The following is a 24417-nucleotide window of genomic DNA, read 5'->3' as shown; positions in this document are numbered from 1 at the left end:
GCTATCGAAGCTTTTTGCAAGATTTTCGATGAGCCCAGCCGTGTCTCTTCAACAGATACTAGGCTACTGAGCCTATGCCAAGGAACTCGGTGGGTCAGTATGCTGTTCATTTTCGCACTTTAGCGTCCGAGCTGAAGTTGAACGAGGCACTTGTGGTGACCTTTTGCCAAAGTCTTGTTGACTTCATTGCACTTTATACTTGGTTAATAAAGAAGCCAGTGTATCTTAATATTGTTTTGGGGTAAACACTTCTTTCCTTTCTTATTCTTTTGTAAATAGGTTTGGGTTGTGATGAAAACATTTTCATTATACTGTACAAAAATTACATTTAGACTACAGAGCCATTGCCAAGAGTATTATGGCAGTGGAGGGGGAGGTAGTTAAAAAGAATAGTTTGATTAATATTTTCTTGCACTATGTACAACCAGCACAGAGGATCTTCACAAGGTACTTGTGAACTACTAGACAGAATCATCAGCACAAACTGTCAGAAATAATGGTGACGCCCAATAATATGCCACATACATAAGGTTGGGCACTAGATCTGTCCCTTACACAGTTGCATTGCAGGAAACATCTCCTAGTCCAGCTTGCATCAAATAGCATTGCCCTGGTGGTGGTCACCCATTTCAAAATAGGGCTACACCTCCACTTTCGTATTGGCTATTGCTCTCTGGCAGCTTGAAACTATGAGCACATATCCTTAAATATGTTAATTGTAAAATACTATTTGGGAGTTGAAAGAATTAACTTTGGTGATACTAGCAATGCTTTGCAATGAGAAAACTACATGTGCATGAGTAAATGTGAAACTGACAAGTTGCTGTTGAATAGAAGGCACATAGAATTAATTGCTAAACACTTGTTCAAAGAAGACTTGCTTTGTAGCAATATTTTGCATTTGTTTCTTCACATTGCTTTAGAAACAGGTGAACAAAATCACTCACATTTGGAATGCTGCTGGTTTTGTATCAGTGTATGGGTTATACTACAGGTGTTACTAATATAGCTAACCACAAGCATATTTTTTAGCTAATGTAGCAAAACATTCATGTAAATTTACTGACTGGCTTGCTCAAGTTCCTGTGTGACAGTTTTGGGGCAGGAAAATGTTCATACAACTAGAGAAGAAATGGAAAAATGGGATTTATTCTTACAATAAATCTTTTTCTCAGAGTCCATCTGGGGGACACTCCTTAACCATGGGGTTGAGTCGGGGGGAGGAGTCTGGCACCCAAAAAGTTAACTTTTTTCAGCTGACAGCATATCACCCCCAACTCAACCCCATGGTTAAGGAGTGTCCCCCAGATGGATGAAAGAGAAAATGGGGTTGTTCTGATTAGGTATACTGAAGAATTATTGTTACTCTTTAAAACTTAATAAACTTTAATGAAAATTCATTAAAATGCACCTCATATTGTCTAACAAAAAATATTTCAAAACATTTTTTTTACTTTGATCCAGCTCTCAGACCTATTTCATTATATATCCAAGATTAGCTTCTAGTTTAGTTCAAGATACAATTAAGACTTCAATAATTATAATATTAATATGATCACTGCAAAGACTCCCCCAGGTAAGCTTCCCTTTATATTTTCATCAAAAGAAATACAACAGATGCCAGTAATCAATATTATAACCATTGCATAAGCAGTTAAACAGCTGGAAGGTAGAAACCAGATATTGTTATTGGTTACTCAAGACTAGCTAAAAGCCTGTCAAAATGACAGAAAAAAAATAAGAGCAAGATCATATTGGACCCTTTTGCACCCAATTTGACTTTACCCTTGGAAGAATGGCGTGGCATCTAGTTCGCTGACTGTAGGCATTGATGTGATATTATCTCTGTCCTGTTTGCTCTGCAATTGTTTTCTCTGCGTTGGGTAATTTGCTGAGCAGTCAGATTTGCATGGTGATGACCTTTGTGTTCTGTTTGGTCATCAGTCGTAGTTTATCGTCAGGCTTTATCCCACTCTACCCCCTACAGTTACTCCCACAGCAGACATTTGCTTTTTAGGTGGCTTCTGCTTCCGGTTAATGAGCAGCACGGACATGCCACGTGTGCTTTGTCAGGGCCCATATTCTACTGGAGAAGTCCTGGCTCGGCCCTGCTCGTGTTACACTCCAAATTACCTACTCCTCTCCATCAGATCTCTTGCTGCTGATTCTGCAACTTGCCAGCCACCAGCTGCATCTACCTCAGACCGTGGCTTGGGCCTACTCTCCAGCTGCCCTTTCTTCAAACGGTCCTGCCGTCTCTGTGGATCATGCCCTGATGCCTTGTTCCACACTGCTGAATGCCTGCTCCTGGAAGCCTCTTTCTGCTGCCGGCTCCAGATTCCTTTAACTGGCAAAATTTATTAACGAGCAGCTGCCACGAGGGTCTCTTGCTGTTGCCAATACATTGCATTCAGAAACCTGGCATCATTGGGGATTTGCACAGAAAGTTTGAGGCTTGATCGTAACCTGTCACTCACTAAGGTAATGCAGCCAATATCTGTTGTCTTTATTGATCATTTGCGGGTAATCAAAAGGCCTTTTGTGTGTTTCTATACATTAGGAAGGTACTGAATATATTGTTGCAACAGATTCTTATTATTCAAGACTAGAATCTGTCCCAGGTTTGTAATGCTATAAGCTTGAGACAGTAAAGGTATATTTAGGATTTCAGCCTTTTATTTAGGGGTAAGAAGATACCAGTTTATACCATTCCCTCCAGCTTGATATTATAGACATCTGAGAAACTAGAGCTCTACTTGTACTTTAAGACATGTGCTTCGTTTCTCAAAAAATTACACTCACAGTTGCCAATTATCTAGTTTTGTGCTTAAGACAGTGGCAGCAAAGGTGCACTGAAAAAAGTGGTAACCGTTAGCTTTACATTATCTTCACCCCGAGAGTACTATTTAAGGTTTAACCCTTTGTGTGCCATCAATCATACTGCTATCTTTACCCATAAAGCAAAGGTGTTTGAGAGACTTCAACTGTGCTACAAAGTATCCATTTGTGTCTGAAAATGTGCACTTCCACTTATCAAATTGTTATAGTCTGGGTTAGTGCTTCATATAGAAATGATAACATGAAGACCACAGAAGGAAGCTAGAAAAGCACAAGTTACGTTGAGAACAATTCCTCAATTTAATGCAGTGTAACTCCGCAAATTGTAAATTATGGAGGGGGGAAAAAAGGGGGGGGGGGGGGGGGAGAAGAGGCGTAACCCAGCAATCCACATCTTGTTAAACCGCTGGAGAAAGTATGTGTGTGGAACATCATAATATGAACCATGCCAATTTTGTCATATCAAGGAGATAATTTTTGCTAGTGCAATAAAATAAGTGGAGGAAAATACAATATTAGAACACCTAACTACTACTGCAGTCTACAGTAGTGGAAACGCTCACATTTCTTTTAAGATAGTATGATGTAATGAGTTGGAGATGTGGTCAAACTCCTGCCCACAAATGGTGAGGGTTCCAAAATACAGATGGGTTCTTTGCCTATCCTGAAATTCAGTCAACGACCTCTCTTTGTGACCAGATAAAAACTCGATATATTCTAGGAGCTTGCTTTGGGAAGGATGCAAGGAATCTCAAGAAACACAAAACACACAGTAGATTCAATTCAAAAACACTTCTGCCATAACGGAGTTCACATCCATTTAACCAGTTGATGCCTTATTCTGCCAATTGTTAGAGGTTTCAGACTACAGTGTACCCCATGTGGGGTCTTAACCAATAGAGCAGCTTTCCCACACTGACCAATCAGTACAGCTGCTCTATTGGTTATACTGAGACTTACAGCAGTGTTTACCTCCTATAGTGGCACTAGCCCTGCTTGTCAAAGCCTAGTGCTGGTAGTGGCAACTTCTGGTTTACTACAGAATGAATGGGCAGATGTTTAGTGCTGGCACAGGAGTTTGCAGACAGCAGATTGCTCTTTTCTTAAACTTGTATTGGACCTCTTCCTCTTTTGTTGGCCTTAATTATCTATCCTCTTGTGCCAGATATATCTGTACTTCAATTTCAGCAATTAAAATCACTAAAGGAAATAATTGGAGGAGGGTTGTCCAACACTGGCTTTAGTCTCACCATCAAATCTGTCTCCAGGGGCAAATTTTTTAAAAAAATAAATCCAATTAAAATTTTATACTAGGCACTCTGAAGGTATTCTCCAGTGGGTAGATTGTATAAAGATCTGGATAATGTCCCCCTGTTTAACATGGGTATGTTCAGTGAACCCACTTTATACAAGTATGTAAAATACTCTAATTAGCAATAACTACAATGGCCAAACACCAACAGGTACATAAAGTCAAGCTTACAGCCATGTAATCTCCCATAAGAGCAACAGCTTCGTTGTGAAGTGGTAGGCCACACAATTTCACAGAATGGGACAGCCGAGTGCTGAAGCATGTAGCACATAATAGTCTGGAACTTGGTAGTGAGCGTTACAGCTGAGGACAGACTGCCTCTGGAAGACTCATCAGCACAATATATGTTCTTTGGGAGCTTCATTGATTGGATTTCCATGACTGAGCAAAGGCACACAAGCCTCAGATCACCATGCCAAACGTTGTCAAGACTGGTACAAAGCACAATGGCAGTGGACTGAGGAGTAACAAATAAGGCCTCACCACCTGGCACAGTATGGCAGACAAATCTGGGTTTGGTGAATGCCAGGAAAACGCTTCCTACCCAAATGTGAACTGCCGTCTTGTATCATTTTGGATGAATATTTGTTTTTACCAAATAAAAAAGGTTAAATGAAACAAATATGAATTTTTACCTGAATATAGTGATTTACTTCATTGCCCTGTAAAAATCCAACACAACTAATTTGGGTAGCTTTTATTTTCATTTAGAGTTGCATTAGTGCAAAAAACAGTCCGTACAGTGAAACTAAACCATATTCAGTCAGAGTTGAGTTTGACCAAAAAAACAACAAAGTTTCTCATTAACGTGTTACTATCGCTGCATGTTGCTCCTGCGTTAAGGGTTCTAATACAAGAGTAATAGATCAGTAGCACCTACAAAGTGAGGCTTGGAGGAGTTTGAAAAGGTCTGCTGTACTTGTGTAAAAATAAGGCATTTCTTTCATATTGCAACATGATCTCTGCCTAGATAGAAAACCAACTTTTTACATATGCATTTAGCATGACATTTCTATGATCACTAGAGGATCTATGTTGCCTTAGTATCCTAACCCCCCTCCCCACAATTATGATAACCTGCCTCTAAAGTAAAATGGATTTTGGAAAATCAGTTCTCCTAAAGATCCAGAAAGGGTTACTGGCTTAAAATCAGTCTTGATAACTAGGGGGAAAACTATGCATTGGAGATGAAGTTTTAGGTTAAGAACAGATTTACTTCTAAATTAGAAATCAACACGACACTACTTTACCATTATGGACATCAATTAAACACATTTTCAAGCATAATTGAAGCAAAAAAAAAAAAAAAAAAAGTATGTTTCCTACAAGTATTTATCTCTACAGAACAAATATATACACCAAATGAATTTCTCCATACATAAACTTTCTCCTAGTAGGTTAGTGGAGGATGTGGCTTAATTGGGATTATTCTCCATCTATCCAGTCTGTTACTCTTCACATGAGCAGCCACCTCTAGTTCCAGACATGACGCTTGCAGTGTTCAATAGCCTGATAAAGAAAAAACATTTTAGCCAACTTTGTTACATTTGAGCCCACATTAAAGGACTGAGCAATGTGGTAATGCATAGAACAATGTTTTCCTATTGACATTTTTATATTGGTTTACAAACCCCTTCCTGCATCATTTACTAAATATATTGCTTTTCTGGCTTCGTTCAGTGCTTTAGTCATATCTGCATAATTCGGCGTGGCTATTTTGCAGCTGGTGTGCTCTCTGCATTCGTACCCTGACCCCACACATATTTTGTAAGTCTCCCATAGAGTATTTTTAATCATCGATTGACAAAAAAATAAAATAAAAATGGTAGTAAAAAAACCCCCACAGTATGGAAAACCTGCCCTGTATGGGGTACCAAAGATATGTTTGATGTTTTTCAGACACCAGATGACTTTTCAGTAGGACTTGGGTGTACACTTTAAGCGGTATTTACAGGCCAAGTAGCTGTGAACTTACATTGCAGTTCCCTGCAGTCTCCAAATCTTGGCACCAGTAGCTTGGACCCCACATGCATTTGTCAGTTCCCAGAAGTGGCTTCTGATTAGAACACAACTGCATTTTCTGTATTAAAACAAAGAAACACCAATTCAATAATTTCCTTCAGCAAACATTTGCAATTCAGATTCTAAAAAGTCTAATCTTACCATGCAAACAAAGTTGGGTTCCATTGCTTCCAAGATCAGACTGATAAACAAAGATTCATAGGTTGAAACCAGTGTGTGACACTAGAGATACAACACAGAAGTGTCAACAAGCTATATAGCATGTATCTGAACTTTTGTATAAAAGAAAAAAAAAAATTATAGAAGGCAATACCTCATCTACTATGCTATCTGGTAAGAAGTTGCACACCATTTGTAAAGCAGTCTTTATCTTTGATTGAGTAACATTTTTCTGCAACATTTTATCCACGTAATTCACAATCATCTTGCAGACTGAACAGTATTGACCTGTCTGAACATGTTCAGGGACGAGTTTCACTGTCAAGAGAAGACAGACAGGTGACATTTTGCCACGCCCACCTTGATTTTCATGAAATCCAGCAATTGTATATATTAAGTTACGGCTTTAAGTTTAAGTTGGCCTCTTGTATAAAGATTGGCATAAAGCTTCCCATATACTGGTTAAGAAGGCCGCTCTCTCACGACATCGTGGCCAACTCTGAAAGATCAAGTGGTTTTGCCAGAATGCTGGACAGATTATATTGGGCCACCATTAAAGGTGAATGGAAAATAACTGATGCAGGAATCTTCCAAATTGACATTAGATACATCCCAAATGTTGACAGAGAACAGCAATTCATTCAGGCACATGTACACTGCTATTCGTAATATCAATGTTGCTGCAATAAGTGTACTAGGACATTAGAAATATGAAAATAATGGCAGGCAATTCTACTGCTCTGCCAGAGTTTGCAATTTTTTCCCTGCTTTTAAATTTACAGTTTAATACAAATTTATTTTGTAATCTGCCTAATAGTGTTAAGTTATTTTCCTGCATAAAACATAATTGACAATATTGATTTCTTGCAACAGTCTCTGCTGGCAAACAAAATAGATTTTGTCTTCTGCCAAGTTTCTGGACATGAACATAGCAGGATTAAATGATTAAAGACACAAAGTCAAGACAAAATGTGAGCGGAGGTATTTGAAGTTGGAACTGCAGAGTTCTCCACACTAGGAGCAACTCTAGAATCGCCAACTACACAGATTGAGTTCAGCAGCAGATACAGGGCCTGATGTAGATGTGCAAGTGGCAATATATTCTATTGCAGCATGTATACCAAGCTATCAAGGTTAGCAAGGGAATTAAATTCATCCCATATCAATATTACACTAAAGCCTTTAAGCTTTTTTTACTCAATCATTGCACCCCTGACATTTGCCAACTGGTCAGTGTTATTGCAAGCGATGGTAGACAGAAAAAAGGTTACTTACCAACATGTGGTTGTCTAAGACTACAACATCCAATAGCCATGCAGATGTCTTTAGGACTCACTTCCTGCTCCAATAGTGTAATAATAGTATCACAATAGGCATCAATGATGTCATCGCATTGCTGCCGATATTTGGAAGGGACAATGTAGCAGACTTTTTTAAGAGCTTCTTTTATGTTTTCCTGTAATGGGGAATAATTTGAGAAAACCAACATTTATACAACTCTATGAAAAAAAGCAAAAAAAAAAAGCAGATACACTACCGCAACTACTTATCTGGAGTTCTGCATTATATAGTCATACTTTAAAGAACCAGGAAATGAGCTCTTCGTATGCATTTTAATAATGAAACACATTGCAGTTTGTATTCATGGTGCTGCTGGCAACATATGGCAAAGCAGATAACATAACAGAACAGCTTATTAATTGATTTCTATTTAGTGTAGACCGGAATGTGGCTCTAGTGGGGGAGAAAAACATAATTGGAGATGCAACAGCATGGTGTGAGATAACCCAGGGTCATCCTTTCCTTTCTCCATTGCTTTATATGATGGATAGCTGGGATGAATTACAGGGTGACCCATATGCAGTGGTCAGGAAGTACATTTTGCCCAGACATCATTGAGGGTCAGTAACTACGGAAAAAAAAAGCAAACAAATGCAATACCATTTGGATGGCAGCAAGCCATTACTTTAAACCTTGTATACTCATACAAGTCTATCTTAAGTGAAAATGCATCAATCAATAGAATATGAAGAGTGCAGGGTTTACAATTTACCAGCTATTAGTGTGATCTGTAGTGTTGAATTATATTCACTATTCAGAATAATAAGGAAAAAGTCCACTAAATAGCGATATTTATAACCAGTTCATATGTCACTTTACTAGAGATTGTCTTTATTTTCTGTATCCATTTCACTAGAATGTACTACCAGGAATAGGCTAGGCCACAGATGCAAGCCACAACTTCTGCCACATAATCAAACAGAAAACACACACTTTGGTTAGTGTAGTTAACCAAAACTAAATACATGTACCCGTGTTCTGTTATTGTCCAAGAGGGATTCAAGCTCCTGCATCGCCAGTTGACAAACTTCACAAACCGGGTTCACAGCAACAGGCGTTTCTGAAAGCTTAAAAAGCAAACCAGTCAGTCAATTTAGGATCACCACATGAGGCAATGGGTTGAGTCTTTATTTATTAACCTTTATTACAAGCTGTGAAGTCAATGCCTCCTCCAGCTGCAGAACAGCTATTTGGCCATAAAACCAATAGAAGCTCAGTGCTGCCAGCCAGATCCCTGGTAATGGCACTAGTATAAATATGGGGAATACAGTGAGGGAAGGGCATTATAAAAAGAGCAACTGTAACAGTGTCCATAGCATTTAAGTTGCATAATCACACATTTACTATAAGAATATTTGAAGCAAAACCAACTACACCCGTTCTATCTACTTAAAATAAAAATTAAAAAAAATTATGATTTAAGACATCTAGTTCAGTGAAACTCCTCTTCATGGCAGTTAGTAGGATATACCTTAGCAGCAGGCTGTAATGTCATTGCTGGAACAAGAGCTTTTGCTGGAACAATTTCCAGCATTGGGGTAGACTTTTTCTGGGCACACAGACCTAATCCAGTGCATAACTGCTCAGCTGGCTGAGGGGGGAAAAAAATAAAATAAATTGTTACATATGTAGAGATTACATGGGAACCACTATGAAAGATATAGAATTTCTTCAGCAAATGGAACATATTTGAACTTTAACCATTAATATCAAATGTTTAAGAAATGAAGCCAGATTTTGCTTTAAAGACACTGCATTCCTGGTTAGCAATTAGTTACTTTTCACAATTTATAATAGCCACAAAAATGAGCACTTTGGAGAACCAGTAAGCTGCCAAACGCTGCTTGCGACTTCCCACTGGTATGTAGTCATACACCCCTCATCAGCATTATAAATGGAGCATCAGAAAAATGGCTGTATGGAGCAGCCTGGAGGTTCTGTTAAAGGGAGCAGTGAAGAGTGATTTTTTTCCCCCACCATACAATGCAATGCAGGGTTGATATCAGATGACTATATGTCCATAAATTTCTGGTTAGGCAGTTTCTGGTGTAATCTTCTGAAATCTGACACCAGCAACTGCCTAAGAATTGTAAAGCTAGAAGTTATTATTTATTTATTAAGTGAAACATAAAACCCCAGCACTGTAGTGGGAAAGTACAGCAAATATCAAAGATTACATAACAGAAGGACAGTGAAAGTAAAACAGCATACAAGCAATACCGTGCATAAGATGTAATAGCTGAGGTGAATAGGTGAAGGTAAAGGACAAGAAAGCACAAGTGGATAAGACTGGAGCAGACAAGAGGAAGGAGGGCTCTGCTTGAGAGTGATTCTATTATAAAGGGGTGGGCTAACCAGAGCGAGGATGTTGCTGTAGGGCAGAGGTTTTGATGAACAGATGAGTTTTTAAAGAGCGCATAAACCATTGGAGGCTAGCTGAGAGTGATTGGATATGAAAGTATGGGACATGAGTGTGGAGCATCACAGGAGAAAATGTTTCAGGCAGGAGTATCACGTAATTATGGAGGTGAATCAGGGGTTGGAGGGAGGAGAGGAGTTGGTGTTTGTCCAGGATGCAAGTGAAGGGATTGGCAGAAATGAGACTGAAGCAGAGCAGCAATAAAAAAAAATAAAAATAAAAAAAAAAAAAATAGTTTTGGTTTGAAGTGGGGGGTGAATCAGAGGGCAAGACAAGAGGTTGAAGTAGTCAAGAAAAAAAAAGTGGATGAGAGACTTTATAGCTTCAAGGGTGCAGAAAAGTCTAACCCTGGCAATGTTGCAAGATTTAGGAGAGGGACTGAATGTGGAAAGTGAATGAGAGGGAGTAGTCGTGGAGGACAACCAGAGAGCGGAAACGTGTAACAGTAGAGCGTAATGTTGTTAATGGCAAGGGACGATGGCAGAGAGGAGGGAAGGGGAGGAAGAATATTTGGCTGTTGTCAGCATACAAGGGGCACTGGAGACTGAAAGAACCGATTAGTTCCCCCAAGGGAGGTGGTGTACAATGACAAGAGGGCTGATGACTAATCCTTGTGGGACCCTACCTGGGAGAGGAGGAACTTTACAACAAATATGATCAATTTTTACTACACAAGTTTCATGATAACACCCTCAATTTAAACTTATTCACAGCACTGTTACATTTGCACAATGCATGAGGTTACATGGACGAAAGGGTTCATTTAAGGTATTGAATACCCATCAAGCAGAACGTTGCATAATACACAAAGTTGAAAATACACAAAAGACATAAGTAGCAAAAAGTGATAATTATGTCAAAATAGGGTTTTATTTTTATTGCATTTACTTTTAGTTAAATAGATTGCCAATAGGCAAAATAAGCATGGGCTCCCATTGCTGGATAGGTCCTGATTTTGCACACAGGTTTCCTGTGTCATCTAGGGTAGTCCTCTGCTTTATAGTTATTGACCGACCCATTTAGGAGTCGGCCCAGATTTAAGTAATGAAACAATAAAACTGGAAGCTACCTAATGAGGGAAAGAGCACCTTAAAGGGAGATGGGGAGTCTTGATTTAATGTATTGGTTTGTACATGTCACCATTACACTTATGACAGACATCTGCCGGCTGTGGTTTTCAGCCATGTCTATAGGATCATGTAGAATTTTGTTGCCACTGGTCATGACACTACTCCGCTGTTCTCTGACAAGAGTTGCTTCATGGTACAGATGTGTACTATCCAAAAAGCAACAAAGTATACTCTGGCTGAGTACATGGCACAGAGGCGTACAAAACCAAGCAAGTGTATTTAGTTTAATTTAAAAAAAAAAAAAAAAAAAAGGGGTCAGAGGGAAAATGTAAACTCAACACATTTGCATCGGATGGTAGACAATACAATGAACATTTTACACGTTACCAAGAAAGACCACCAACAATTTTAAGCAAAGTTGATGAAGCCACCTCAAACCATAACACTTCAGTTAATTTAGGATGGGTTAATGTTTCAATAGTATTAAGTTCAGGTATATGCACATCAGGACAATACCAAGCATTTAACATACCTGATCCTGATCAGTTACAGAAACCAAAAGGAACAAAAGAGAAAGGAAATATCAGATACAAATTTGAATCTGTCAGAATGACAAAAGCCACTACCTAAACTCCATCAGAAACTAAGAAAACCATGCAGATGATTTTTAAAACTTAACAGTGCTGAAAAGATTTGTCAGATAATTCAGTCAAATAATCTATGATCCAGCAAACTAGAAGTATGCAGATGCACAGAAATTACCTTAAAGAAGGAGGTGGGGGGTTAGATGCCTAGGTGCCTGTAGAGTTAGATTGCATGTTCCTGGTATTTTTTGTCCAACCCCAATTTAAGATTAATTGGCTGTGTTTTTAAAGTAAAGGACTGGATTTGTCAGCATATTGCTGCAGGCAATTTATTTTAGCAGCCATTGCTACTCTCTGTTTTATATTGGTCTACTGGCTGCAATATGGTGAGCAGGGTCCCCTTATCTAATCAGAAGTAGTAGTGTAATGGCACATGGTGCACCAATATTTACCAATGAATGTCATGCATTATCCCAAATAGATTTTATGAAAGCAGTTTAGTGTTCTTTACTCAAAATACAAATCTAATGCTTGTCATCTTACCACTTGAATCATCATTTGGAAAAATAGATCAGAATACTGATTAATATAGGTCTTGCACTAGGAGGGAAAAAAAAAGCGAAATATTAAATTAATAGCAAACATTTTCTATGTGTTTTAGTTTACTTTATATGCCATTTGTTAAACCTATGCATTCTAAAAGATTAACACATTTACATATTTCTGGATAAAATGCATGCAACAACCTGAAAGCCTTTTAAAAACAAAGGTATAGTCTAGAGCAGTGGTTCCCAAACTTTTGCAGTTCGCCGCACCCTTAGAGTCTCCATAATTTTTTCAAGGCGCCCCTCCAAAATAATTACTGAGCAGTCCTGTTTTAGAAGTAGTTGGGTCAAAAAAATGTAATAAGTATTTAGGTCAGGACAGAAATACTTATTTAGTTGTATGCAGAAATGCCCCCTCTACATCCAGTCACTCTGCCCTCAGCCACAGCGCCCCCCCTCCTCTGCCCTCAGCCACAGCGCCCCCCCTCCTCTGCCCTGTCACCCCGTCCCCTCCTCTGCCCTGTCACCCCGTCCCCTCCTCTGCCCTGTCACCCCGTCCCCTCCTCTGCCCTGTCACCCCGTCCCCTCCTCTGCCCTGTCACCCCGTCCCCTCCTCTGCCCTGTCACCCCGTCCCCTCCTCTGCCCTGTCACCCCGTCCCCTCCTCTGCCCTGTCACCCCGTCCCCTCCTCTGCCCTGTCACCCCGTCCCCTCCTCTGCCCCAGAAAAAAATAAAACAAACTCACCAATCCGCGCTGGGACCCAGCATTCTCCCTTTCTCTCACACACCTTGTCACTATAGCAGGGGTGGGCAAACCAGTCCTCAAGGGATATATAACAGTTCATGTTTTTAGGATTTCTGTCTGTAGAAACAGCTGGGATAATTACTGACCCAGCCAAACAGATTAACTCAGCTGTGCATGATTAAAGAAATCCTAAAAACATGAACTGTTATATGGCCCTTGAGGACTGGTTTGCCCACCCCTGCACTATAGTGACAAGCTGCGCGAGAGAGGAGGATGCTGGGTCCTGGCGCTGCATGGATTGGCGAGTGTTTTATTTTTTTCAGACTTTCCCGCGGCACCCTGGGAACCGCTGGTCTAGAGAAATCTGGCAAGAAATTAATATCCACATAAAAGGTCAATGAGCAGGACACAAAAAATAAAAAAGTTCCATTTCATTTGGTTACATTTTTACCAAATTACTTTTACCATACCTTCCCACACAAAATTATATTTCAGTATCATAAACCCCATTAAACAAATATCCATAGTAAACATGTGCAATTTGAGGGTACTTTCCACACCCTTTCCTTGTTGCGAGTTTTCTATAGGGATATCGAATAGAAGTACATTTTTGAGGTTTGTCCTACATACAAGGGCCATAATAAGATATATGTAGAGCAAGCATAAGTAACTGTATTCAGTTATTTTTATTTTATTGTTCAACACAATCACACTACAGAACAAAAACAAAAATGTATACCTCTTCGGATAAGCCACCGCCCAGCCGATCACATTGTTTCAGTGCATTTTCAATCAACATTTTGGAGAAAGAGGAGTTGGATTTTAGAGAATTTTGCACATCTGTCACGAGTTGAAGGCAGTCTTTGCAGACATCACCATTCTGCCATTAAACAAAAGACAACGTTATATTAAACAAATGTCAGTTTCTTTAATACTAAAACCTCCTTTCACAACTTTATGGCTTACAAGTAATGTGCAGTATATGCAATTGTTAAACTGAGAATTGGACTACTTTGTATATCAGTAAATTTAACACGGGACAACATTTATTTGCACAGCGAAACAAAATAAATGTGCCTTATAATCCTCAGAACAATTCTGCACTAATTTGATCAAGGAACAATTTGAAGAAATGTGACATCAAAGCCAATGTTTATGCGCTGATGTATTCAAAATTCCCATGTCAGTCTAAAGTACATGAGTCCAGCTTGCCTGTGATTGACAAAAACTGATCCCATCTCCCTCTAGCAAAGGAGCTGGAGAGATGGAAAAGAGACTGGCATTGACTACTGTTCAGTTTGACTCACTAGTGTAAAGTCACAACAGTGAGCTAAAGAACGTCAGCCTCTCCTGCCCATGAGCCACAACAGTGGTTTACATGTCGTGTACCATCAGATCCAAGTTACACCAATAGGTGTGATGCAGAGCCACTAATTATATATAAGAAAACAGCTACCACCACACAGCCCTTTAGTTCTAGGCCCTATATAACCTGTAGATTTCACCAGAATGCCCCCCCCACCACAAAAATGAACCATCTTGGTAAAAAGTAAAGTTAAGCAGGTAAATAAAGTAGTTTAGACACTTTATTTATGCAACACATGTCCAAGCTATGTAACTGGTCACAACCACTAATCATGAAACTTATGGAGACACGCAGGACAATCTATGAATGTGCACACTTAAGTTTTGGGTGTTATGTTAAACCAAATCACCATTACATTTTTATTACCTTGGGTGTTTGAGTAGTCTTATCCTGGGGATTGAGAAGAAGGGGAATATTTGCCAAAAAAGGGTAGACCATCTTGGACAAGTCATCTTCTGGAATCTCATTAGTTAGGAGCTGTTGAGGTTGTTTGAGGCTAGCCAGATGTTGCTGAAGAGATTTGCACAGACCAATAGCAGAACAGGCCACAGATGGGTTATCCTTAAAATGATAGAAAGGTAACTTGTTAATTAGCCTTGAAAATAAAATAGAGTGGTCAATGAATTGTTGAACTCTTAAGACTAAAAGGGTGTAAAGCCTAACTACTTTCAGGACAGAGTAACTGGATGACAAACTAAACTGATTCACAAGGCATTATGAATTTCAAATTCTTCCAGGAACAGTCCTTTCTTTTCAAATCTAATTAGACATGAGCTATGCTGCATCTCTATTCCCTTTCTAAACACCACAGAAATAAGCACAACAGGTAAATTGTAGGGCTCCCATAGGTCCTAGGTCTGCCTAAACCAACAGATGTGTAAAGCATAAACATCTGTATAAGCACAAAATATTTGGTATTTAAACAAACTTTGGCTCATATGGTCCTGGTACTCCACAATTATAAAAAAGCCATAGTTGAATGGGCAATTTGATTATGTAGCTCTTAGGAGGGTATTCAATTGTTGCTTTTAACGCGCTAAAACAAAAAAAAAACGAGCGCTCTAAAAATATTAGCGTTAATACGGTAATTACTCGCTAAATTTCAAGCTGCGAGATGAAATTCAGCAAGTAAACTACCGTATTAACGGTATTTACGCGCATATTACCGTATAAACTAATATTTTTAGAGCACTCTTTTTGTTTTAGCGCGTTAAAAGCAACAATTGAATACCCCCCATAGTGTGTAGTTCCGCATCTCAAAACAATCCCAGGAGCAAATACCCAACCACTCATCTGATCCTTTCCATGCACAAATTAAAATAACCACCCGAGAGGTCTAGCTTACAGCTTCAGGCCTAGTGTCACACCACATGCTCTACAAACATTGGTCCAAGTGTCTTAGCACACAGTGGAGGCAGCTAGTCTGTAGGCTCAAACAAGATCCATGAAGATGCAGCTTATCAATTCAATAAGAACCATCCACAAAGTGCCTTTTGACTTCACTGAAACCTCATGGCAAATATTAATTTATATTTGGTAGCAGCATTTCGTGCTGCAGGGGGAAAGTGAGTCAGGGAGATAAAAAATAAGCTACAACCACAAACCAAACCCCATTAAGAAAGAAGATCAACTGTCACATATGTATCTTACCAGTTCTTCCAATATGATGTTCAGGACAAGTTGGTAGTATTGGTCAACTAGCTGTTTGCACTCAGAAGCCATGCCAGGATCAGGAATAAATTCACATGCTTTATTTAGGTAAGACAAAATTTCAGTCTGAAATAAAGATACACAAGCCACATGTAAATCACAATATCGAGAAAGTTCATCAGGCTACTATATAAATTTAATACATTCTGCGTATCTGCAGAAGCTTGCCAGGTACCATTAGAAGTATAGCCTTCCCACTCACCTAGAATACCAAAACTGCAGCCAGAGCCACTCTACAGTGTCATAACTATAGTATAGTAGCAAGAGTGGCTCTGTCCTTCATAAGTATTCATTACCACTGACATTGTCTGGAAGAGCCAAATTGTCAGGTACCTAGGCTAACGATTTAAGGACTGTATGGAAGGTGAAATAGGGAAATTACATATTTACTGACTAAATCATCTATGGGGCAAATTCTGGCTGTGTTTGGTACAGCCAATGACATTAATATTCACAATTCTATATGCAGTTCTTCCCATACTTAAAAGTTGACACATTAGAGAATGTTATTCACTACAGTTTAGGACAAGCTATAATCTCACTTCTATTCTTATCTCTAATATCTTCCATTCTTATAAGCTCTTGTACCATTTATATAAACAGACCTAAAATATGCTTGGGGTCCTTTAAATGTCCTTTCACTAAGACCTCCCCTCCCAGAACAATTACAGAAGTGTGAATATGAAAATATACAGTCACAGTAACCGTTCTAAATCTTTTATATAGTTTCATTTAACAATTCCCCTTTCAATTAATTTAGCCAAGGTAAACACAATAGTATATAAGTGGGAGGTTTGGAAGCAGACCATTTTGCATTCGTTAGAAGAGGTCACTTTGGAGAGGTATAAAAAAAAATACTTGTTATGTAAAACTTCTGTATATTCAGTGACTAACTAAAAACCTTTATCACAATATGTACATCAACCCCTTACTGCAATGTTAATATTTAAATCTCATTCTTTTAACAGTGGTACCAGTTTGACCATATGATTGTTATTTGGAAACAGTGGAGTAAATAACGCATTACACACTTTATATTTGAATAGCGTATGAAATGAATAAGGGAACGAACACATTTAAGTTCTCATCACAAATACCGTATTTCCCCAAGTATAAGACGCACCTTAATTTTGGGGCCCAAAATGCAAAAAAAGATGTATTATATAAAGTTATTGAACTCAATGCAATGTGCAGCAGGAGGAATCAAAAGGCTCTTTCTAATTTTTGCCACAGAGCACACTATGGAGGAGCCTGCAATTTGTCACAGAGCACACTGTAGCTTGTACTTTGTGATTCACTAGAGCAGCTTACACATTCACACCAAAATGAGGCAGTGAGGCAATGAGGCAGTGAGACAATAAGCGCTACTGCACAGTCTTGCCACAAGCGTGTCTACGTGACTTGTCTAATGTCAACAAGACTGTGCAGCTTTTGTAGGGGAAACACAGAGGAATCTGCAGCAGCGATCATCGGAACTGTCAGTCATGTGACTGACAGCGCTGACACTGTGGGAGGCGCCTGCAGGACCTGAAGGTCCTTTTGTAACGGCTGACACGCTGAACACCGCTGGAGCTGATTAGCGGGGACTCCTCACACCGGATGCCGACTTCTTCAATCAGGTAAGTGGAACTTGCATTGTATAAGACGCACCTTTTTTTTAGACCCAAAATTTGGGGTAAAAAGGTGCGTCTTATACATGGGGAAATACGGTATATAAGAAAGCCTTAAGCAATAAAGTGTGATATAACTTCAGCTGATTTTATACTTCTCTCACCTATTTAGCAGAGTTTTAATTTAAATCTACATTAACAGGATGTTTTAAACAATGGAAATAAAGGTTATATTTTAATGAAGTATTGCATAAAAGATATGGACTGTAGTATGACCAGGGGTATCCTGGGCAACAGGGAGGCATAGTGGGCTACCTTGAGCTGTGTCACTGGGCACCTGCATTTGTTTATCCCTTAAAAGTTTCCTAATAAGCTGGCGAGACAAGTCTTGCATTCCCCAAGGATAAAATTTGCCAGCCCCACCTAGTATGGGGATCTGTATATGTAATATTCTGTGACAGTAGTTATAACATTGCCACTGTTCTCATCTTTCCTGCCAGATGTGCAAAAAAATCTCATCACCTCCCACAGATAATGTCTTTACGTGGAGATAGATGACAGCATTGTGAAATGCAAGTGGAAAGAAACTTTAAAATTGGAGTACCTTTAAAGCAAGTTGTCTAAATACACAATATAAGCCGTGCCAACTATTACCGTAAATGAAGACAGGTATAATTTCCAGTCACACTTATTACATACCTGTGTAGCATTGTTATTCACGATGTTCTTCACTATAGTTACCACCTCCTTACAAAACTCACATGGAGCAGAGTTCTGAAAGACAGTACAAAATGTTAGCCTTTCTGGCGTCACGTTCACATGCTAATAACAGTGCATGGAGGATAACATTTTCTTCCCAGTTGTTGAGTAACACTAGGACTACACTTGAGTCATGATCAGAGGACACTACCTCAACCAGCCAATCTGTCTGTCAATTCCAATACAAGCTTTGGTCGAACTCATCCTGCAGACAGACAGAAGCACCATTGCATGGGTTGCTCTGACATGACAGTCAAGAAATGTTTTGGGTTTTTTTTCTTAAAAACCCCCCCCCCCAAAAACAATGAAAAAAAGACCCCACAAACAGTATTACACAGGCACCATTGTAACTAGTGGCAGTTTAAGATTTACATGTTAGTTTCATTCACTGTGTGAATTTATTTAATTATATGCTAAATATTGTTAGCCATGCCTTGGTATTGCTTAACATATATTTTAAATTTAGCTCATCATGTCACTCCCTCAACTATACACACATATAGGGAGATCAACCCAGAACAGTCAGGGAGATCTCACACCAAAACTTTATTACGAATCAAAATAACGCACCACCATAGGTTTATTCCAAACAGTTTGCTGGCAGTGTTTGACAGCATCACACTGAGAAGCGGTGCGGATATTTTCACACCAGACACCTGGGCCATTGGCGCATTGCTCTGTGCCAAACAATGGAGTGGCAGCAACTGTAAAAATAAGAGAAAATAGTTTAGTTATATTTTCTAACAACCAAGAGCCAGTTTGGCATGGCACTTATACCATCAACATTTATATAGCGCCAGTAAATTCTGTAGTGTTTATATACTGCTAGGAAACTTCTTTTGCAATTCATTTCTATAGATTGTATTGGGTGAATGCCTTCTCTGGCACTTTATATGAATCTACTTGCATTTTAGGTTTACCAGGTTGAAGGGGTGATTATGTCAGAGATCACGAGAACTAAAAATTTCAGACTTTGATTTAGCTACTAATGTGGATGTATTTATTTTCTTCCCTTCAGTATGTATCAGACTACTTTGAAGAAACTCTATTGAAGGACACTGTAAGGAACAATAGTGTCATACTACAGCATAATGAGTCACACGTATCAGCTATTGTCATAAAAGAGGGATTACCGACTATATTAGAAGATGTTTATGAATACACAAGCAACTTGGATTTTAAATGTAACAGCCATTGAAGGTGGATCTAGAGACCAAAGTCTAGCAGGTCTCAAATGCACAGGTAGTTTTTGAGCAAACAAAAAGCTCCCAGATTCTGACCTATATAATGAAGATTATGCAGCAAAATGATTAGGATAAATACTGTACAAGGTCAAAGATTTATAAATATCTAAATCACGCTATCTGTAGTTTTTGCTTTTGTTACCATAACATTCAGCATGAGACATACCAATACAAAACATTTGAAGACACTTTCCAAAGACAGTCATTAACCAATCTAACATACCAGAAATGAACATCGGAGTTGCTAGGAATCTTCAACATTGACATGCCAGCACAATTTAACGTTCCAGCAAACCTTTATCAGTAAGTTTAAGCAAATAAGAAATTTTAAATGACAATTTGTTGAGTCAGGGATTAATAAATCCCTGAACCAGATAGCTAAGGGTCTAAAAATCACTGCAGGCTGTGTGGTGCAATCCTTTCTATTATCAATGGGTCAATATCTTATCTGGTCTCTTAAGAGGTTCAGCTGGCCCTTATATTTGCCCGATTGGCTGTAGAATTTTAAATTTGTCTAGACAAATTGAACTATTTTGCAAATACAGCAAATTTTCGATGCCTTCACAAAGGCATAAAAAGTTAAGCATGCCAATGTGACTGGTGTTACACTGTGGGAATAGTCTGTAACTCCTTGCATATGACAGTCCACAGAAACCAGACTTTGTATCACAGCAATGATGTCATTCCTTTATAGACTATCTTGTGACCTGCAAAAGCATAGGAGGCAAGAAAGAAAAAGTCCCAGTGAACAAGGAAGTGAGCAAAGCAGAGGATCTGTTTTTCTTTTAGTTAAACTGTCAGTTGTTTAGAAATGCAGGTGAAAGACACTTTAAAGATGGAGTACCTTTAAAGCAAGTGGTCTAATACACAATATAAGCCGATTTCATCATTCAGCAGATTTGTGCCACATAGCACTACCAATGTATATAGACTGAAATATACAGTTCTGTAATTGTGCTACTTTGTTAAGCTAAAACTACAACTGAAAATGTATTTTTTACTTTTCAGTTAAGTAGCTACATTTATGTAACCCCACCTTAAAGCAAGCAAAGCATAGATAAAACCCAAATAATCCATATTTCAACAAGTCTCAGGAGAGGACAAGAGCTCTTGAGTTTAGTCAAGGACTAATTTAGACATGTAAACATGATTGGACAAACACTAGACTTTTAAGGTAAATAATCAGAGGTCAGTTCTGTCAGGAAGCAATTTCACTATAAATCAGACAATGACCACAATCTAGGGGTCTGCTTAACTGTGTTCCCATGAAATGCATTTTGGAAGCAATCATCACTGAGCCCTGTGCTGTACAAAATTAAGAATGCATCTTGTTAATCAGTGTTCTCCCCAGGACCTATTTCCCTGATGCTCCACCCAAATGTTTTAATTTGCCATCTGGCTCTTGGGAGAATTATTATAATAGCACAAACCATTGTTTCTCCTAATATAAATCAGCACTGTCAGCGCACTACAGCCAGCAGAGTGTGTTGAACCACTGACCATCAGTCCAGGCAAAGGTTCAGCTGCCAGGCATGAAAAAATGTAATTAACAAAATATATGTGTCCAGTCTGTAAGGGGGCAATAACCTCCTGAGTCTTTATAAATAAGTGTTGGCAATGACTGCCAACATTTTTTCACTACTATTATTGTGAAGTATTACACTGTAGTCCACCTGGCTACTACTTAATGCCACCTGGCTAGCAAATGTTTTGGGGAGAACACTTAATTCTAGACCATGTTTCTGTAAATAGCTGCAGCGGTATAGCTGACGGTTTGCATTTTAAATTACATATTGTAAACAAATTTTCAGTTTTACAAAGGCAAACAAATAAAGCCTGCTCATTATATCTTCATCAGTACTGTAATTATGACAAAGTCTGAAAACTTATACTAGTGATCAATGGGTATCCACTGTGAACGAGTGTACAAGATACTGCTTTGAGGCATTCTTGCTTCAGATGTGCTAAGCAATAGTGCGTAGCACGTCCGTAGCAAGACTGCCTGTTTTTTCTCACAAGTAGATGGCAAAAAGTTCAAATTTAAACTGCTCAATTCGGATTTCAAAAGCAATTTGATGAACATATTATATAGTTGCTATTCTAAAAAGGTATTGAAGGTTCTTAACACTTCACAGAATATTTTCAAAAACCTTTATTCCTTTGAAGATATAGAAATGGAAGCAGACAAGTGCACTTGCACCTAATCAAAGCTTACATAATTCAATAAAAGTTATGGGGGCTCCAGTTCAGATTAGGATTGGTCTCAAACCACAATTAGGTTTTAAATATTTGTCTAACTAGCTATCAGTAACAGTCTCAAATACATGAACAATCACAACCACTTGAACAATGAAATTCCTTGTACCTATTTAAAACAAACCTAGACTTCCCTCTACCTACCCGCATTATACTATACCTTTTTCATATTCATCCTTTATAGCACCTGTTTTACCTGTTATGCCTCTTGCATCTGCACAGCCTATTTTCTCAATTTGTTTTTAAATATTCTTTTACAAATGGTATGAAGCCATTTTATTATGCCTTTAAGTTTGAAATTATCTGAAACAAAACTTGCTAGGTTGTTACTCAGGTTCTGCTAATAGGCATTGCAATGTCTAATGCATCCAGTCAAAAAAGGATATTACATTTACATTACATATAAAGTTATATAGCAAATATGCCAAAAACCTATATAAACAAAAGAAATATGAACTTATGAATTTTTTTTTTAAATGTAACTACACAAAAGTACTTGTTTACAAGCATTAGTCAACTGCTCGCTTGTATTAGTTAAGGAATTTGTTGACTCATGATCCTATGTTATGAAAAGTAGATCATGAGGCCTCAATACACACTTTGAAGCATAATTACTGAATCGGCAATGATTAGGAAACCTGCAAAGAAGAACTATGGTAAACAACGTCTGAACAGCTGCCTCAGGTATTTATGGCATTATTGTGCAGGGGAGACAAGCCCCTATAGACAAGATCATAGATCACAGTATGAAAGCCTATGCCAACACAGTGTATTTATGTTTTGAAGGACAAGTGGCAGACAAATACATGGTTATGACATTGGATCTTGCGCCATAACTATGTAATCATGCACCCATGAGTGCCATGGTTCTAAAGCAGGAAGAAAGGAGATCAGTGCCTTCCTGGTAAGGGGTTCTACCACAGAACCCTGGAGGGGCTCCAAGACTTGTGTCTATGCTTATGAGCTAGTAAAACAGCGTCTACAGCCTCTAAGGAACCACAACCCCCACACTAACTACCAGGGCACACAAGCCGGTGTCAGCACGTCGATGGCTGCAGATGCAGAGATTTCCACAGATCACGGCTGATAACCCGGCACCGAACAGACGCATGCAGTGGGACTTTAAACAATGTATTTGTTGCTGAGTACAATGCCGCTGCTTCCCCCCATAGTAACATTACACAGCAGGACGCCCCCTCTCACACTCACTACGTTCGGTACAAGGCTCTACCGGCGTTATAGCGCTTACCAGCAGCGAGGAGACACGACACAGCCACAAGACACTTCATGACGACTCTCGGTGGAAGAAAATCACCTGACTGACCGAATGAACTGCAGCAGTTGTACTGGTATAAGGCGCGACCACGCCCAACCACCCTCCCCCAGTCAGCTGATGCTTCCTCAGCAGTCTGATAGCGGGAGGCGGAGAGGGCGGCATCTCCTAACCGGAAGGTTGCCAGAAGCCATGTTTCCTAAGGGCAAAACATTACTAATAGAGTCAACAATTCATCATGTGATACACCGTCATGGCTGTTCAAAGGACACTGAACAAATTACGTCCTTTATGAAAAGTGTTGGTGGTGAGCTCAGCTGAGCAACAAAACATTGGGATAAGGGTTGTATAGGCCCCAACATGTTAAAACAGGTTTCTGACACACTTTGCTAATTAGCCGTTGCATCTAAGTACGTCATGCACCACAATATATCCCTACAATCCCCAATCCTGTCGTGGTTTTTTAATAAGTATTCCTTCAAAAAATAATACATTGTAAATATAATAGATGGGAAGAATTCTATCTAAGTTACAGAAACTCATCCTGCAGTTGGTCAAGATTGAAAATAGGGATGTTCCCAGGGATAAATCTTTAACTTCGGGGACTGTCCATGGTAAATGTTGCCAGATCAGAGATTTAATATACTGGTTGTAAGGCAATCAGTCCTCAGAGTGGTTGATTGTTATGGGGGGGACTGCTAAGGGTCCTGAGCAGTCTGTCAAGTGATAAAGGGGTTAACTAGTTTTGCAAGATGTCAACTGACTGTTTACCATATCCAGACACCCTGCTGTGGGTCATCTGTCTCATATGTGGGGGGAGGAGAGGGGAGATATAGCTAGTGGACAGAGTCTCAGCACAGTTAACAGATCACATGTCAGATAGAAATTTATGACCAACAATGCTGATTTTAGACTAGAGAAAATAGATAGATCTATATTTTCAGATAAGAAATATCCACATCAAAGCAGTTTCTTTTATCCTTCTGATTTGAGAAACTCCCTCTACATATTCATAACCAGGAAAATCAAGTACACCTAATACCACAAGCAGAAAAGTCTAGTCAAACAATATAATGGAGTATTGTCCCAAATAATATTTTATAGTGTTATTTTATGTCTACATTTACCCCCTGTTGATTGCATGTATTATGATTCTGTGATATT

General features: G+C 39.0%; 1 protein-coding gene across 1 annotated transcript; it reads right to left on the bottom strand.

Moving 5' to 3' along the window:
- Positions 1–4832: 4832 nt before the first annotated feature.
- Positions 4833–23381, bottom strand: PSAP (prosaposin). The gene is made up of 14 exons (XM_075216714.1): positions 23230–23381; positions 19051–19184; positions 18421–18495; positions 16052–16177; positions 14768–14962; positions 13775–13915; positions 12289–12345; positions 9144–9263; positions 8644–8739; positions 7607–7787; positions 6486–6649; positions 6314–6394; positions 6126–6230; positions 4833–5659 (listed from the first exon to the last, which is right to left on the bottom strand). Exons 1-14 carry the CDS (start codon positions 23267–23269, stop codon positions 5624–5626), a joined length of 1551 nt encoding a protein of 516 aa, XP_075072815.1. The 5' UTR covers positions 23270–23381; the 3' UTR covers positions 4833–5623.
- Positions 23382–24417: the final 1036 nt, after the last annotated feature.

The sequence above is a fragment of the Mixophyes fleayi genome, chromosome 6 (genome assembly GCF_038048845.1).
Source record: "Mixophyes fleayi isolate aMixFle1 chromosome 6, aMixFle1.hap1, whole genome shotgun sequence".
Classification (NCBI taxonomy): domain Eukaryota; kingdom Metazoa; phylum Chordata; class Amphibia; order Anura; family Limnodynastidae; genus Mixophyes; species Mixophyes fleayi.
The sequence above is the reverse complement of the archived record's forward strand: the minus strand, read 5'-3'. Positions and strand labels throughout refer to the sequence as shown.

Coding starts and splice junctions, on each gene's coding strand:
- PSAP (XM_075216714.1), bottom strand. CDS start 23,269: ATGAAGTGTCTTGTGGCTGTGTCGTGTCTCCTCGCTGCTG. Junction 12,346..13,774: donor GCGGTGGCTTATCCGAAGAG/GTATACATTTTT, acceptor TTTCCCTCCTAG/TGCAAGACCTATATTAATCA. Junction 9,264..12,288: donor TCCAAATGATGATTCAAGTG/GTAAGATGACAA, acceptor TTCCCCCCTCAG/CCAGCTGAGCAGTTATGCAC.